This window comes from Neodiprion lecontei, chromosome 5 (assembly GCF_021901455.1).
Source record: "Neodiprion lecontei isolate iyNeoLeco1 chromosome 5, iyNeoLeco1.1, whole genome shotgun sequence".
Classification (NCBI taxonomy): domain Eukaryota; kingdom Metazoa; phylum Arthropoda; class Insecta; order Hymenoptera; family Diprionidae; genus Neodiprion; species Neodiprion lecontei.
Genome location: NC_060264.1, coordinates 28,737,651 through 28,755,466, shown reverse-complemented (window position 1 = coordinate 28,755,466; position 17,816 = coordinate 28,737,651). Strand labels below are relative to the sequence as shown.

The window sequence follows — 17,816 nt, the reverse complement described above, 5'->3', positions numbered from 1 at the left end:
GCGAAAATGTTGGGGAAAACTAGGTTTTAGGTCCTGGAAAACCTGGAAATGTCGTGGTATTTTTTTCCTCAAAATTTGTGGCCACCCTGCTCACTCACTTACTCACTCACTTACTTACTTACTTACTTACTTACTTACTTACTTACTTACTTACTTACTTACTTACTTACTTACTTACTTACCCACTTACCCATTTAATTTTGATTGACAACTGTATACTTAAAAATAATTTATCCAATTTCTTTTGACGTTTACGATATTTATGTATAATACATACCTATTTTGCAACTGTTCGATAATGATGAATAATATTAATCTGCGAGACGATTCGTCAGCAGTATTATTATTATTATTATTATTAATATTATTGTTATTATCTATATGTTTAATATAGTCTTACGCTATACTATATTATTATTGTTGTTGTTATTGTCATCGTTATTATTATTATTATTATTATTATATCGTACACGTACGCGTGTGTGTCCTCCTTTCCTCCCTATACCCCCTTTGCAAATTTCTGCTCTCGTTTTCTATCATCCCGCCCCTCTATCCTCCTGTATAAAGATATCACGATTTTCGTTACGTATCGAGCTTTCGATTTCGATTTATACCGGGCATTTTCAAAGAATCAAGCGTCGCGCTTCAGTGACGCAAAGAGGGGACTGAGCTCAGCTGACTCGAGAAGCTCTTTACGTGCGGTCACATTGGCACAAATATCAATTCCCCATGCAAAGCTGATACAAAAAGATTCGTCTACTTAAACTTTTATATATACGAATCTATTTGCAATATGTGTATATCGCCTCAATTGATAGTTATGAAAATTACAGAGTGAAAAATGGAGAAGTGAAAAATAGAGAAAAGAAAATTGTCTAATGAAAATGTAAAGATTACACTGCTTGGCAGGGCTTATGATTAATAACGATAATGATAATAATAATAAGCCACCTCGCATACTCATTGTGCATCCCTTTCGTGCAGGTCGATTTAAGAAAAAAAAAAAACAAGCGAGGCGTTATTTTTGATTATTTCTCTGGTTATGATTAACTGTTTATTAATTATTTTTTTTCTCAAAAATTTCATTAATTTCTTTCGCATCTGAAATTTCTAGTCGTTATTGCATAATGAAATGTAAAAAGACTCTAGTGCAAACAAATGATAGAAACGAAGGAAAAGAAGTGTAATATCGTTGTTGTTAACGTTCCGACAGAACATTAGGTAATACGTATTTATAAAATTAGCTTCATAGGTGGGTGTAGTAAGGTCGATGTATATTTGGGTAATTAGAGTGCCACAGAATAACGTGTGCGAGTACGTGTTGACAACAAAATAGAGAGAGAGTGATGCGAATGAATGAGATAGAGAGAGAAAGAGAGAGATAGAAACATCACAGGCACCCCAATTTGGTGCCGGCTTTCACGAAATGGTCGCTGTTCTCGTTTGCGCGGATTTAATTGCAATCCTAAAGTCTTGCAAATGTCGAAAGTTGGCGGCAAAATGAGTTGAAAACAAAAAAACAAATATTAATTGAAAAAAATAACGATAATAAATGTATAAAATAGATGAAATAAAATAAAGCCGGAATGATAATACATAACAAATTAACAATGAAGAAAGAGGAAAGAAAACCAAAAATTAAAAAGAAAATTTCTAATTATAATTACAAAGACGCTTTCATTGAACGAGCGTATAGACTGTTCGGGTAATGGATTTATATAGACATTGTTGCATCTCTGAACTCTAAACTGAAAGTTTAATAACCCAGTTGGTAATGAATTTTTAACGCATACCTATTCGGTATTTATCTTGTCTGCTGCAGGACTTGAACCGAAATACTTGGCTCCGTCTCTGGTGCCCAAGATGAAAGAAAATGTGAAAGTGAAAGAGAAAGAGACAGTAACAGAAAAAGAAAAAAAGAAAGCAAAGGATACAGAGAAAGCGAAAGAGAGAGAGAATACGAGAAAGAAAAAGAAAAAGAAAGAGAAAGAGAACACGATAGAGAATGGATATCGAATGAAAGCCCTAGAGACAACCGACACGATACTCGTATTTTGTCAAGTTTAAAAACAACCACCAAGCGCACGCGAGTGCATTGAAGAAAATATAGAAATAGATCACAGAAGTGTAATAGCCGAGACCCAGGAAACGGATGAATTGAGGAAAAATCATCCTCATTTGTCGGCAATCCCTTCCCACATACACACGCAAACAAAAACCACAATTACACGCAGACACACGACCGAACAGATTTAGTACTACTGTTACTAATACTAATCCTACTACTTCTACTACTATTAATACTACTGCTACTACTACTCTTACTCCTCCTACTCCTACTCCTACTCCTACTCCTACTCCTACTCCTACTCCTACTCCTACTAATACTGCTACTACTACTATCCTGTTATAAGATGCTCAAGAGATGAAGAAAGGAATAAATAATCGCCGATAAAAGGCGCTTCAAGCAATTAAGTAATAGACGTTGTTCACTGTGTGCAGATAGATTTTAGATAAATTCGCGTTATTCTGTGGTGCGCGATTATCAATTATTAATTACTATTATTATTTTTGTCATTATTATTATTATTATTGTTATTATTTTATAACCCACGATGGCTAGAAGATATACTCTCTTAGAAATATGAGACCACTTGGTTGATATAGATTAAGTGCTGGACGAATGAATGTTATTCATATGTGGTATATGATATACGTATATATATATATATATATGTATATATATATATATATATATATTGGTATATATGTGCAATTTTGCATTTAATTCGTATAAAAAAACAAAACGCTATTATTATTAAGGAAATGGTAAATACGAAAAAACAATGACAAAAAAGAAATTTTAAAAACAGAATAGGACGTGTGCCTTCCTTGCTTTTATATAGCAGGAAGTTACGTGACAGGATTCCATTTCTTAAGACATAACACTTAAATCTGTGCCTTTATACCATTTTTGCCTCTGTCAACAACCCGATCCGTATAAATAGTTTTAATTGTTTTATAACACTACGTTCCTTATTTGGGCAAAGATTACAGCTTGTGTTTTCTTTTTTTCTTTTTTTTTTTCTCTTTACCATCGTTAGTCTACTTTTAGCATACTGAAACTATCTGTAACAAAATTTTAAGCATTGTTTCATGGATTCCTTTTTCTTTTTTTTTTTCATTTTTTTTTTAGACCAAGCGTATTTTCTTTTCTTTGCTTTCAAATGGGGTAGGAAAATAAATTTCATCATGTACAACGCATCGCATGTTGTGTGGTTGGAAGTTGGGTTGTGATAGACAAAAAAACAAAACAGAATGGAAAAGATTCTTAATCGCGGCCATGATATTGTTCAATGTCGATATTTTAATATTAAAAAGAGTAACGTGACCATGATTATACCCAAATAAAATTTAACCTCACTTTTGACCACACTACACGACATCTGTTTGGCAAGGTTTTATCGAATTGGTTAGATTTTTATAGCTCGATTTAGGTGTTTAAAACTTATTTCCAGTTCAAGAACAAATAATTGTGCAGTGTATAATCACTATGCATGTGATCCAAACTGTGAAACGATTATGAACAGATTAGTTTGTTGTTTTTCTCGACTGGCTGTGAGTTTAAATGATAATCTAATCTGTTTCTTCTTGGACTGTTACGATGAATTTTGAAAGTGGACGCTGTAATAACTAATAATAACTACCAAGCTGCGGATCTCCCTTATGTACCGCAATTTTCAATTAGATTCTTAATCCGTCTCGTGCGCCGATATGTAAGCCAGTGGACAATTTTATCTGTATTTTATAACGGCCTACATAACTATCGCGCCTGTTTGTTTCACGCCTGTATAAAGCAATTTTTAAGCTAGTACAAATGGGACGACGATTCAGAAACGAAAAAAAAAAATAAAAAAAAACAAACTTCATATTAGACGAATGAAATTAAAGTAAAATTATAAATCAATAAAAACTAATTTAAAAGAAAAATAAGGAAAAAAAAAACAAATTACGACAAAAAAGTGATAAACGGATAGAAAAAGAGAGTAAAATCCATGCATTGGCAGGTTTTCCAAGTGACAGAAGAAAGATGATGCGATGGATTCTGCAATGGTCGCGGTTCTCGCCTTGTTTCCCACGAGTTGAAATGAGAGCGAGATGTAGACATACACACACACACAGACACAACTCGTGCATACATAACTTGTATGGGATAGGAACTGCGACGCTGAGTGAACGATACGACACAACTACAACAATGCATCCGCATCTATATATATATATATACATATATATATATGTATACATATATGTATATATATATTTACAATTAAGCTATATATGCACAGTAACTTTTTTTCCACAAAGTTAGATGAATTAAATTTGTAAAATGCAATTTTTTATAGTTGGACCCCCAATGTGACGTGTCCGTATCATTATTAATATTTTTAGCAGACGTGGATCTGCATTTAGCCGTTGCGAAGTGCGTTATTATTGTACAGCTGAATTCAATGAGTTATGAAAAAATTCTGCAACAGATGTTGCTATTTCAAAAGAATGAAAATAAAAATGAAACGAATTATAAACAGATAGAGAAATTGATAAAGACATTGAAGAAGAAAAAAAAAGTAACCTAATGTGAGCTAATGTGCAGGGTAATTATTTATTTATTTATTGTTAAAGTGTGAGCATCTTTTGTGGAATTGAAATTTGCTGGGAAATATCTGTGAACCAAGAATTCATACTCTAGCGAATCATCCTCATGCTGTTCTGTCAAAAGTTCAGTGCTTATTTATGATATTTAAAAATTGCCTGTAAAAAAATGTCAACTCTTACAGATAATCTAATCATTGCGTTTTCAAATGTTTTAACTATTTGAAAATGGTGTAAGTGAAATAACTATAGAAAAACAACAAGTCGGAAATTATTTTACTTTCATGTTAATTCGTTTGTTGAGAAAATTTTGATTCTTTTTTCAAGTGTATCGTGTTTCTGATTTTGAAAATTATAATTGGCTTTTATTTATTTCTTTATTCATTTTTTTTTTTTTTTTCATTCTACATGCCTCGCCGTGGCCTGGCCAGTTTTCAACAACGTTAACTATCTATTCGAATGAATTTGCGCTATCTTTTGAATTCTCTGCAAAAATTCCAAAATAAGTTGGAAAATTTGAATCCTTGGACACTGGTGTTTCCTTGTAATTTTCAATTGTTCTAGGAAGATGACATTGGTATCTACCTAACGTCGCTATAATCGCTTCATTGCATATTTAGTTTTTATTACTTGTCGAAAGCATGATGTTTCATTGATGAGGGAAGGGCAATATGAGAAAAGAAAAAAAAACTCAAAGAAAACAAGCAACTACGAAATGAATAAATGGTAAAATTATATTTTTCTTTACATGTAAATAATGATTGTTCGATGTCACAAGAGAAAGGATTTGAGCTGTATAATATCCGCAAACTACACAATACATATAAACTCATTCGCTTATACATATAGTAGCCTAGCAATAACGAATCGTTGTTCGTAACGAAAGTGAAAATATGTATAGTTGATTTTTTTTTTTTAATGATATATGGAACTTGGCAAACCTGCATACTAGATGAAAATATTGAATTACACATTATGTATTAATTAACGATTGCCTGATGAACTCGGATTCGTCAGATATTAAATATTTAACAGTTAAGATTTTCAACGAAAGAACGAAATCGTTTATTCGGCATTAGAAAAGTTGCAGGAAAATCGGTAGTGTTGGTGCGGCCAGATGACAGCCAAACAGTATTGCCAACTTGAAGTTGATCCAGAGTGATTGATCAATTATATAATATTATTAACAACATACTTTTTTCTACTTTTATTGTAATAATAATTACGTGACATATATTTCATTACAAATTCGTCGCAGAATTTGAAAAAAACGTGAGGTTTATATGTCTAAATAAGAATGTAAGAATGGCGTTGATATCCGGTCGCGATATTGCAGCTAGTTGAAAAAAATACACTACATATATATATATACATACACACACACACATATGTAGCTCCTTCTGCAATGTAGTTAGTCGATGATATATTTGATAATCGAAAAATAAATACTGTATATAAATATACATATATATCTATATACATATATATACACACACATATACGTATATGATATGTATATATGTATATTATTAACAAAAAGATATTGAAAAGAAGTATATTTTATTTGAATTGATCTTAGGTTGATTTATTTTATTTTATTGAGCACGCTATTATTAACATTATTACTATCATTAATTATATTAAACGCAGCCGTCTACAGAACAGCACAGCACAGTTTATTGCACTTAGAATTTTCAATTTTAAATATTTAAGTTATTCTACCATCATAATAATCAGCCCAATTATTATTATTACTATCTACCTACCATCTAATAACTACTCAAATTTATTATTATTTCTATTATTGTTATAATCAGTAGTAGCATTGGAATTATTCGCCCAAGGAGAAAAAAAAACAAAACAAACTAATCCATCATAAAAGCACAGCTTGTAAAAAACAATCAACTGAACCCTTTCCAGCTTGAAAGTATGTATTGTATTATTATTATTTTTATTATCATCATCATCATCATCATCATCATGATCATGATCATGATCATGATCATTATTATAAAGAAACAACGATAGCCAAAATTATATAAGCATTTATGTATTTTTTATGAGCTTTATTTTTGTTAATTTCATTCATTTTTTTTTATTCTATCGAAGAGTAATGAGTTTGATCCTCAATGAAATCAAATGGACAAAACGATGAAAAAAAAAAAAAAATATTGATTCATAACAGACCTCTGAAGTTCCGTGTAGTCGTATTTATCTTACTGTTACTACTAAAATTTCATATAACCTACATTATTGTACATAAAATCAGGATTTGTGCCACTTAATGTTAGACGCATTTTTTGGGGTTTTTTTTTTTTTTTGAAATCACTCCACTAGAGGGAAACTTCCACGTTTGAATCAATATAACGTGTCGTTGAGCATTTTATTTATTTTTCTGTTTTTCTTTTCCAACTAGTTTTCTTCCTTCTGTAACCTTTTTGTAATATTCTCCTGTATCTATGTTTTTTTTTTTTTTTTCCAATTCCAATTGTATCTAAAATGCCTGCGCCAGACTTTTAACGGACTAATATTTTATTAAATATAGAGTGATATGTTATTCTCACGCGACTTGCTTCTATTTTGATTTATAATAGTATTATTATTGTTATTACCACCATCATCATCGTCATTATCATTAAGATCAAAACAGAAAAAAAAAATCCAGATCACTTTCTCTTTTATTCTTCTTCGTTTTTGATTTACATTTCTTTCGAATTTGAGCATGTGACTGTTGAAAAACCTGGTTTTTGTTGAACGCTAAGTAACGAAATGATGACCATTGATATTTGATATTTTAACACTGGGTTGAGCACTGCTCTCGGTATTTATAGTATATTACATTTATTTTATAAGTGTGCGTGTGTGTGCGAGAGAGTGGGACAAGGAGGTAAAAAAAAAAGTTTATTTAATAATTATATCGGTACGTGATGTACACACGGACACACGCACGCATGCATGTATGTACACATATTTTCGATAAATAATGAAATGAATACGTTTTGTAATATTTTAGCAATAAATACACACACACACACACACACACACATTTCAAATCATACAACATCTATCCATAAAAACATGTTCACGCGTGGAAATGCGTGCGTGTGTGCGTGCGTCTGAATGTTTTATATTATTTGTAAAAGTATACCCTCCTGGGTCACACAATGTGCGTTACTCAATGCACTTCGATCAACTGTGTATTCCCGTCCTACAAGCATTAAAAGAGCGATTTTCTGTCATCTTGAGATGCTTTAGTCAATTACTATTATTATTATTATTATTGTTATTATTATTATTACTATTACTACTACTACCACTACTACTACTACTACTATTACGACTACTAATGCTACAGTTAGTTCAACTATGCTTATCATTATTAATGTTGTTATTATTACTATTGTTTAAACAAATTATTATTATTATTATTTAGGTAGTTGGCATTTTGAATAAAATAGAATAAATGAATAAATAATTGATATGTATAATTGAAGTGCACTAAATAACGCGCAAAGTATGATGAAACGGAGGGAGGGTTGTAGGATTGTACAACAGACAGATGAAGATGACAAGTTTGGGATGGTTGTTATCGTTTTTCTTACGCTCTCTCCTTTCGTTCTCAAAGGTTCATGCCCCCCCCCCTCAACCGGCTCATTTGACTCCAAGCGAAAATTTTATAGAACGTTCAATCGGTCAAATCTTAATTCTTCTTCCTTGCTTATATTTAACGAAGAAAACTTGAATTGCACTCAGGTTTGTGTTAGGAAAATTGTATATACACGACTTGTTGTCTTTAATCTGGTCCTAAGCACGGTTATTATATAATGAATTTAACTAGTGGTAAAAACATTCAACAGTTTCATACATATATGTGTACATATATATATATATATATATATATATATATATATACACACATATAATAAATATTTAAAAATTGTCTACTAAATTGTGTACCAATTCATTTATCGTGTCTATTCAATTAGCCGCAGTACCACTCGACACCTGTGAAATCGATAATCTTTTCTTTTTTCTTTTTTTTTTTTTTTTTGTTTGACGTTGACATGCCTGATGGATGCGTACCATACCGTTTTACAATTTACATTCATAACAATACGCAGGACAAACAGTATAAGTTATTACTACGATGCATTTATTGTGTAATATAAAATTTATCTTTCGTCTGCTGAATGTCTTAGAGTTATGTGTATGTTTACGGAAATCGATTTGTAAATGAACGATCAATTTAGTTGTCAATATAGACAAATGATTTCATCATTGTTATGTCTATCGGCATTGTCTTTTCATGGTTTTCGTTGACATTGCCTGTTTTTTTCTTTGTTTTTTTTCTAACCCTTGTCCTTTTTGTTTATGTTTATTCACAGTTATTGTTATATCGGGGAAGGGTGGGAGGGCTTGTAGTTACAAATTCAACTGCATTCTCATCGTTTTTATCTTAATCATATTCCAGAACACTTCGTTAGCAATGTCTGTTTTGTTATTTCAGCCCCATGGACCCATCCGTACCTCCCAAGCACGCTGTAGTGAGGTACGTTGCCACGAACTGTAAATCATTCGTTTACTCTTCCATTTTCCTACGCTTATCCATGTATGTTTGCGATATTTCATCTGTTCATTCAGTTCTATCTGTACAGTTTTTTTTTTTTTCTTTTCCTTTTTTTATTCTTTTTATTCCTACCAAACAACGTCAGAGCAGAGAAAATACTGATCTGAGTTACCTGAAAATTTATCGACAATCGACTGTTTCTATTCTAAACCGTTTCTATTTTGAAAAGTAAGATTATCGTTGAGAAAATATCACTTTGTGGATTTCTCTGTTCAAAACCTCTTTGTATATATATATGTATTTTTGCAGTTTTTATTCATCAGGAACACGTGCATGCAATATTTGCTATTTTCGCAATACTCCTTATATCTTTTCTATCTTCACCACAAATCAATGCATACGCTTTGAGTATATAGCATTTTGAATGGGTTCGGAGTCCTGGTCGATCAATTGGTATGCATTTCCTGCACGCTTTATAATTGTCGAACAAATTTATTTGTGTCTCAACTGTCAATTTTCAATTCCACGACGAATAAACCACTTTTTTTCCATTGTGCAGATGTCTACATACTACATCCATCCGGATATATTGTAATGAGACAATAGATATAAATATATTTTTATTGCGCTAATAAATGTGGACAAGGATCGCTTATGGGTGGTTTGTTTATTGCAGTGGTGCAACCACTAATGACGAGCAGGTAAAACCACGCAGTCTTCGTTTCACTTGGAGCATGAGAACGACCAGCAGTCGGGATCCAAATGAAATCATGTCGGAAATACGCAAGGTATGGCATTGTGTACCACATATAATGCATTGATCTATTACCATTCGGATAATAATTAGAAAAGAAAATAAATTTCCAATATCACGTGTACGAAAGCCAAATTAATCCAGCATCTTGTTGTAAAATATCTGCACATAAGTCTGGTACTTGTAGTAGATGTTGAGTGAACTTATTCCAATCGTCTTGTGCGTACGAAAAATCTGTGGAAATAGTTTTTCCAACACTTGTAAACTGCTAGCTAATGATGTTAAAATAGTCTATACAGTCGTGTAACAGTGCAACACTGTGCACGATTATTGTCTCAGTAATTTAAAAGCAAATGAAGTTTTCTAAAAACAAAATGAAAGAGAAAAAATCGCGAACAGTTAGAAATTCTTGGCATTGGTTTTTGGTGCACCGCTTAATAAGGTGGTAATATAGGTGCTGGATGCCAATAAGTGCCAGTACGAGCAGCGTGAGAGATTTTTGCTGCTCTGTGCGCACGGAGACGCAGCAACGGATAGCCAGGTACAGTGGGAGATCGAGGTCTGCAAGCTGCCGAGGCTGTCGCTGAACGGTGTGAGGTTCAAGCGTATATCAGGAACATCGATCGGCTTCAAAAACATCGCCAGCAAGATAGCGAACGAGCTCAAACTGTGACTGCCGGCTGCAGGCGCCACGGAGGCTGGTGCCAACCCATAACCCCCTCGTGATGATCCACGCCAGCAAGTAGCAGCCACTTCCGACGACTATTACTCTTACTTCTTCTGGGACTCGGCTTCGGGCTCTGACGATCAGCAAGAGATATTCGTCTAGCCTTTCGCGTAACCAGATCCCAGTATTTCATAACATCTCGGTTATCACACACCTGTTTCTGCATGGGAGAAGAAGATGAGGGAGGGCGGGAGGGAGCGAGCGAGTATGAGTGTTAGTGTAATTGCGAGTGTGAGTGTGAGTGTGAGTGAGTAAGTGGGTGGGTGGGTTTGGAGTCGGTTACAAGCGTTTGTAACACGTTCGAGATTGTTTTTGGTGGTTGTTGGTGTTTTTTTTCTTTTCTTTTTCTCCATCATTTTAACAAAAAAAAAAATAAAAAATCAAAAAAGAAAAGAAAAACACAAAGAAAAAGAAAACACAGAAACGAGAATTTTCACACGTCTATTATTGATAATAACGCAATTTATAAATCAATAACTATTCCATATTGGTTGTTTTTTTATTTTTTTTTTTTTTAATTTTCCTTCAACATTTTTGATATTCGTCTTTCGTTTTCTCTCTAAGGACAGACCCACCCCGAGTACGGCGAATACGATAAGACGACGATGATATACTGCAATTTGTGAGAAAGAAAACATGAAATTCCCTTCGGTAGATACGTATTATTATTATACATATATGTATAATCGTGTGTATAAACACACGAATGCATATTACTTATAACAGTGTGTCGTTATGTATATAGTGATCTGAAATTGGTACTTGCAGGTCCTCACTAAACCCTCGAGCGGTTTTAATTTAAAAATTAAGCCCTGTGATTTATCTCTACATATATATCATTTATACATATATTTATATATATATGTATATAAATACGTGTAACTAATATCTAGTACTACTACACCGCTACTACTGGCTAATACGTATGTATCCTAATACTCTGAGTGCCAAAATGGAAGAATATAAGTCCAGTCTGGTAGCCGCTGTAAACGAATAATTGTAAACGACTGATCGACCCCAAAACTGTAATAAGGATCGCAATTGAGCGCCGAAGGTGAAATTTTCGGCGCTGAACAAGACGTCATCAGCACCACCACCACCACCACCCCCGCCCCCCTTGATTATCGGACTCGATTACGCTGAACGTTATTCTAAAATTTACATAATATAACTATGATAATACATATTACAATACATACATAAACTAGGGTACTTACTGATATTGCGCGGTATTTTTTCCAATTTTCTTTTGTTTTTAAATTTTTTTTCCTTATATTTCACGTTGCAATTTTTTTTTTTTTCGTTTCGGCACTTGAAATTTTTTCACGATATTATCGGTTACTGGTGGTCGGGGAATTCGAGTGCCCAAATCACATCGTTGCAATCGTCATATCCACATTGTAGTCGTCATTGTCATAATAATCATTATCATCGTCATCGTCGTCGGAAGAAGAAGAAATTGTTTGTTTTACAATTATACCACGACCCGTGCTTTTTACTTTTCTGATTTCACACGTTGTTTACTTATTTTTCTGTGCAAATTTTCGGTCATTTAATATCAAGTTCATCAGTTCGTCGCGTTTAACAAACATACATACAATACATGCATACAGAAACACAGCATTATAGACACTAGACAATTAATTACTAATTCAATAATGAATTAATTATTATAATTATCATCGTCATAATTATCAATATTATCATCATTCTCATTATGATCATCGTCATTATCGTTGAATTAAGTATAATTAAATAGGAAAATAAAAGATATGATTAAAACGAAGAACTTGGAGAATGTGAAGTATCCAACAATGATTTACTTTGTACAATTAGTAAAATGAGCGAATTGAGTTTAGCGTACTTTCAAAGGAAGAACAAGAACGTAAAACGCAAACAAAAAAAAAAAACAAACAAACAAAGGTAACCATCAAAAAATTAACAAAAACAAGTGGATAAGTGAATAAATAAATGAATTAATAAATATTAAAAAACCGCATTGTTATACTAACAAGATCTGCTATTTTTACCAAGGATATAATGATGATAATAGAAATATAGGTATTATAAACGCAGGCTGTATCATCACGCCGTTATTCACTAACTTCTACATTTATTTTTGTTTTTATTTTCAATTTCATTTCTCCTCCTTCATTGTCTTACGTTTCACTCAATTTCTTTTATCATATCTCAATGAGGAACGAGGGGTCACACTTGTGATTTCTTCAACAGTAGAACCTATACATACATATACATATATATGTAGTAGATGCAAGGGCCACGATGTATATAATATAGAATATAAATATAACCGGAATATGGTTTCCTCTATATGCAACAGTAAAAGCAAAGTGAAAATGAGAATGGTGATGGGAGAGAGAGTAAACAATCGCATAAAAAATAAATACGAAATCGGTATTCCTCTTAAAAATGGTGAAAACAAACAGGAATACATGTATTAGAACATTACGAATGTTTTATATCTGCTTTTGAATATCGTATAATTAGTATACCTATATCAGTACATTTTACTTTACTACCAGTATAGATAAATAATTTATTTAACAGCAAAGTGAAAAGAAATTACAAAAAATTAATGAAAGAAAGAAATAGCATCGTATTTTTTTAGTTTTATTATTATTATTTAATGTTACTTCATATTTCGGATTTATTTCTCCTCGTAGTAAATAAATATGTATAAGTATCATTCAGTGAACGTAATTTATAGAAGAAGACGATTAATTTCAATTTTGAATTTCAATTCACCTTAATGCAGTGTTATGAATATATGAACAAGCATGTACACACTACCATTGTTGTTCAACGTTTTTCGCATTCATATATACATATACATACATACATACACAGTGCACATATAAAAGATAAATATCCATATAGGTACATATATTTAATATCAGTAATAAACAAGATTAGTAATTATTGAATTTGTCTTATTATTGATTAATTATTCCGTTTATGTGTGAAATATTTGAAACACTCTGAATGCATAAATACCTACGACGACAGAAGATGTAAAACATAGGCAGGCATCGCGACTTATTTTATTATCAAATAAAAATAGAAAAATTCGTATTTATGTAGTCAAAAAAAAAATTTCACGTAAAAACAAACGAGCCTTACAATAACTGAATAACATCGCATGCAATGTATAATTAATCATCGATCGGAAAAATCGAGAGGTGGATAAATGAATAGTAGATTTTAACACACCTGAAGTGAATAACGAAACTTTGATTTTATCCACATTACCGATTAAGTTACATTTACTGTTTCACGTATCCGTTGGAATATTCGACTCAGCGATCCTCACTAAAGTGCATTGCTGCATAGAAATTTATTTCTCGGAAGAAAATTTTTCGTCTGTTTTATAACGCTTCATTTTGTTTCATTCTTCTTTCGAAATTATTTATTTCAATTTCTTTTCTTGTTAACTTTGTCTTACTTAAAAATGTGCATCATAATTGATTCGAATAGCATTATTTATATTCTACTGATAGTTACTAAATACCCAGTTACATCGAGTAAAATATTCAACCATTATCGCGACTGTATTAATAACTTACTTCACAATCTTTGCCACAGTTATTATAAAGTGATACATTGCAATTATACGTACATTCATACATACACGCATACTATATACATTTAATAATAATTATTATTATGATTTTCGTTATTATTGCCATTATTATCATCATTATTATTATCACTGTTATAAGATAAGGATCCTTGTAGTGTTGATAGTAAACCCATGATACACATGTAGGTAATTAATTAATTATGGTATATAATATAAGTGTAATCAACATACAAAAATCCTCTGCTCGCATGCTTGAAAACAAACAAAAAATATATATATATAAAAATTGTAAATGTATAAATTAATAATTAATACTTGAGTGACAACGGAGGAAAAAAGGCGGAAGAAACAAGAGGCAAGCAAAAACTATTATATACAAGTTAAGGAAAAATACACCCATACATACATACACACACACTCATTAACTTTAATATGAATATTATGAAGGATAAAATTAATAATAATAATTATTATTATTATATACGATGTATGGCTGAGCGGACAACTTTGAGCTACCTGAATTAATATGTGATTAGTAACTTGAGAAAAACGATTAGAAAATAGCAGAGAGAGAAAAAAAAAAATAACACAACAAACAAACAAAAATCTTAAAGACGAGTGAAAGTAGTAAGTTAATAAAAGGAAAAAAAAACGTGTACGTAAAATGCCACTTAATATTGCAATCTGTATGATAATGATATAAATCCAGTCGACGTTTAACTTGAAATTTAAATGAAAATGAAAGAAAAAGTAGAAAATGACTTTGCTGTGTTGTATACCATGAATAACCCCAGGACATCGGTGTCCGCGCAACCAACCCATTAATATATCTCTACCGCGCGCATAACTCTGTCAACCTGTTGTAATTTAACGAAAGAAGAAAAGAAAAACTAAACAAAATCACAAACATACATAGATACATATATATTATGAATATATGTATATACGTGTGTGAGTATTTGGAGTATACATACCTATGTATATGTAAATATACATCCAGATTCAAACCTGTAGATAGGTACATAATTCGTCATACACATACAGCTTTGCTAAGTGTTTTCTGGTGATCGGTATCTAGCAAAATGTAGCTGATAAAGATTTTTAATAAAATGGTGACAATTATTGTTCCCCTATTATAGATCCCCTACGCGAGCGGTTATTGGTCGGAAGAGGTTTTATTTAATCGTGAAATACCAACTCCTAGCGGAATTCTTTAATTTTAGTTTGCGATTTCAAACTCAGATCTGAACAACTGCCGCCCAGTATGCCGTTTATCTATTTATTTAAGTTTTTTTGTTTCTAATTTTGAGAAATTTGGCGATGAAGCTCTTAATTTCGGAGGATATGGAAATGTCATGGATTCGTCTACAATCTCTATATGATTCATTCAATATCAGTTTTACATACTTCCACTTGAAATATAAATTTTATTCTAATCAACGCACTGCAGATGTTCTGCCACTCGAAGCGAGTTCTTAAACAAGAATTGTTCGACGCTGCTACAAACAGGAGAGACGTCATCGATGGCTCATTTCAAATGAACATTACGGATTTATTTGTATTATATACCTGTTGAATTGCACGCGTATACGATCCCATGATCTTTAGGAAACAAATAATGAGCTAGTAGTTACTATTTTCGGGATTAATTATCTGTAGCATTTAAACGTGTTGCCGATTTTTTCTCGTTCTTAGCAGCTATTACTTGAGTTGAACCAAGCAGAATGTGCAGCCTTATTCCAGATGGTATCTGTCAGATTTTCTGATTGCGAGCATCAAAACGATTAATGAGTTTCGGGCGCTTGGCTTGGTAGGTGTTGATTTGTTTTGGGGATATGTTGGTTTCAGTGGTGGAATCGGTATGACAGCATTTTCCGACAAGTTGTACCACCGACGATTCAGAAAAGATATCTGGAACGTGGATCAAAACCTGGAAAAATCAAACATGTTTTGTTGGTTCATTTGCTGCGGCTTTCATTGGATTTCTCGTACAAATATGGACTAAACTAGAGACGACGATTCTCGGCTGTAACTTATCGCGTCTTAATGAGTTAATTTTGCCCTTTCTCGAAATTGATGATAATTTTGTAGAACTTATCGACACAGCCTTCTTCCTATTTTGCGATTTACGGAGCTCAGAAATTTTTCGTCGCAGAATCCACTTGAAGGACTACGTTCCCACCGATTGGACCCTCGAGATTGCGACAATGACATGAATAAGAGTGTAGGAGCAACAGCAAAGTAATGAAGAAGGAAATTTCTCGTTTTTTGGCTGTAACTTTTGATCCTTTGCTCGCAGCGTAGTGGGACTGCGCCCAATTGATTTCTCTTGCAAAATCACGTCTATATAGTGCGACGAAGAATTTATTCCGGCGGTTTTCGAAATCGCGAAAATTTTCACCAAAAATACAAAGGGTAACGTTAGCCTTAGTTATTTTTGGGCCGAAAAATTTTAGGTCTCAGTTTCGATTTGCATGACCTTTTCTTGACTAATTAGACTCCCAGGAACTCAGAAGACGCAGCGAAAACAGCGTAGGACCAGCAGCAGCCGAATGACGATGGAAAAAGCATCAGTCGAAAAAAGTCAAAAACACAGGTTCTTGTTTTTCGGCTGTAACTTTTCATCCTTTGCTCGCAGCGTATTGGGACTGCGCCCAATCGATTTCTCTCGCAAAATTACGTCGGAGTAGTGCACGAAAGAATTTATTTCAGTACTTTTCAAAATCACGAAAATTTTCACCAAAAATACACAGCCTTAGTTATTTTTGGGCCGAAAAATTTTTGGTCTCAGATTCGATTTGCATGACCTTTTCCTGACTAATTATACTCTCAGGATCTCAGAAAACGCAGCAAAAAGAGCGTGGGATCAACGAGAGAAATGACGACGAATAGATCATCAGCTGATAAATGTGAAAAACTCAGGTTCTGGTTTTCTTCCTGTAACTTTTGACCCGTTGCTCGCAGCGTATTGAGACTGCGCCCAATCGATTTCTCTCGCAAAATTACGTCAGAATAGTGCACAAAAGAATTCATTTCAGCACTTTTCAAAATCGCGAAAATTTTCACCAAAAATACAAAGGGGTTAGCCTTGGTTATTTTTGGGCCGAAAAATTTTTGGTCTCAGATTCGATTTGCATGACCTTTTCCTGACTAATTATACTCTCAGGATCTCAGAAAACGCAGCAAAAAGAGCGTGGGATCAACGGGAGAGAAATGACGACGAATAGATCATCAGCTGATAAATGTGAAAAACTCAGGTTCTGGTTTTCTTCCTGTAACTTTTGACCCGTTGCTCGCAGCGTATTGAGACTGCGCCCAATCGATTACTCTCGCAAAATTACGTCAGAATAGTGCACAAAAGAATTCATTTCAGCACTTTTCAAAATCGCGAAAATTTTCACCAAAAATACAAAGGGGTTAGCCTTAGTTATTTTTGGGCCGAAAAATATTTGGTCTCAGATTCGATTTGCATGACCTTTTCCTGACTAATTAGACTCCCAGGATCTCAGAAAAC

The 17,816-nt window shown here is 32.9% G+C and overlaps 1 protein-coding gene across 23 annotated transcripts in view; it reads left to right on the top strand.

Moving 5' to 3' along the window:
* Positions 1 to 14,944, top strand: part of LOC107226307 (serine/threonine-protein kinase MARK2) — a 63,588-nt gene extending 48,644 nt beyond the window's left edge. For 14 of the 23 annotated variants that reach the window (XM_046741882.1, XM_046741881.1, XM_046741883.1 and 11 more), the window contains 3 exons: positions 9,161 to 9,202; positions 9,897 to 10,008; positions 10,429 to 14,944. In XM_046741882.1, coding sequence (XP_046597838.1) covers positions 9,161 to 9,202; positions 9,897 to 10,008; positions 10,429 to 10,647 — 373 coding nt within the window. In that variant the 3' untranslated portion in view covers positions 10,648 to 14,944. Of the gene's footprint in view, positions 1 to 1,822; positions 3,925 to 4,067; positions 7,599 to 9,160; positions 9,203 to 9,896; positions 10,009 to 10,416 lie in introns of those variants that run through there. The other 9 variants (XM_046741885.1, XM_046741884.1, XM_046741875.1 and 6 more) reach the window with 4 other exon arrangements.
* The last annotated feature ends 2,872 nt before the right edge of the window (positions 14,945 to 17,816 follow it).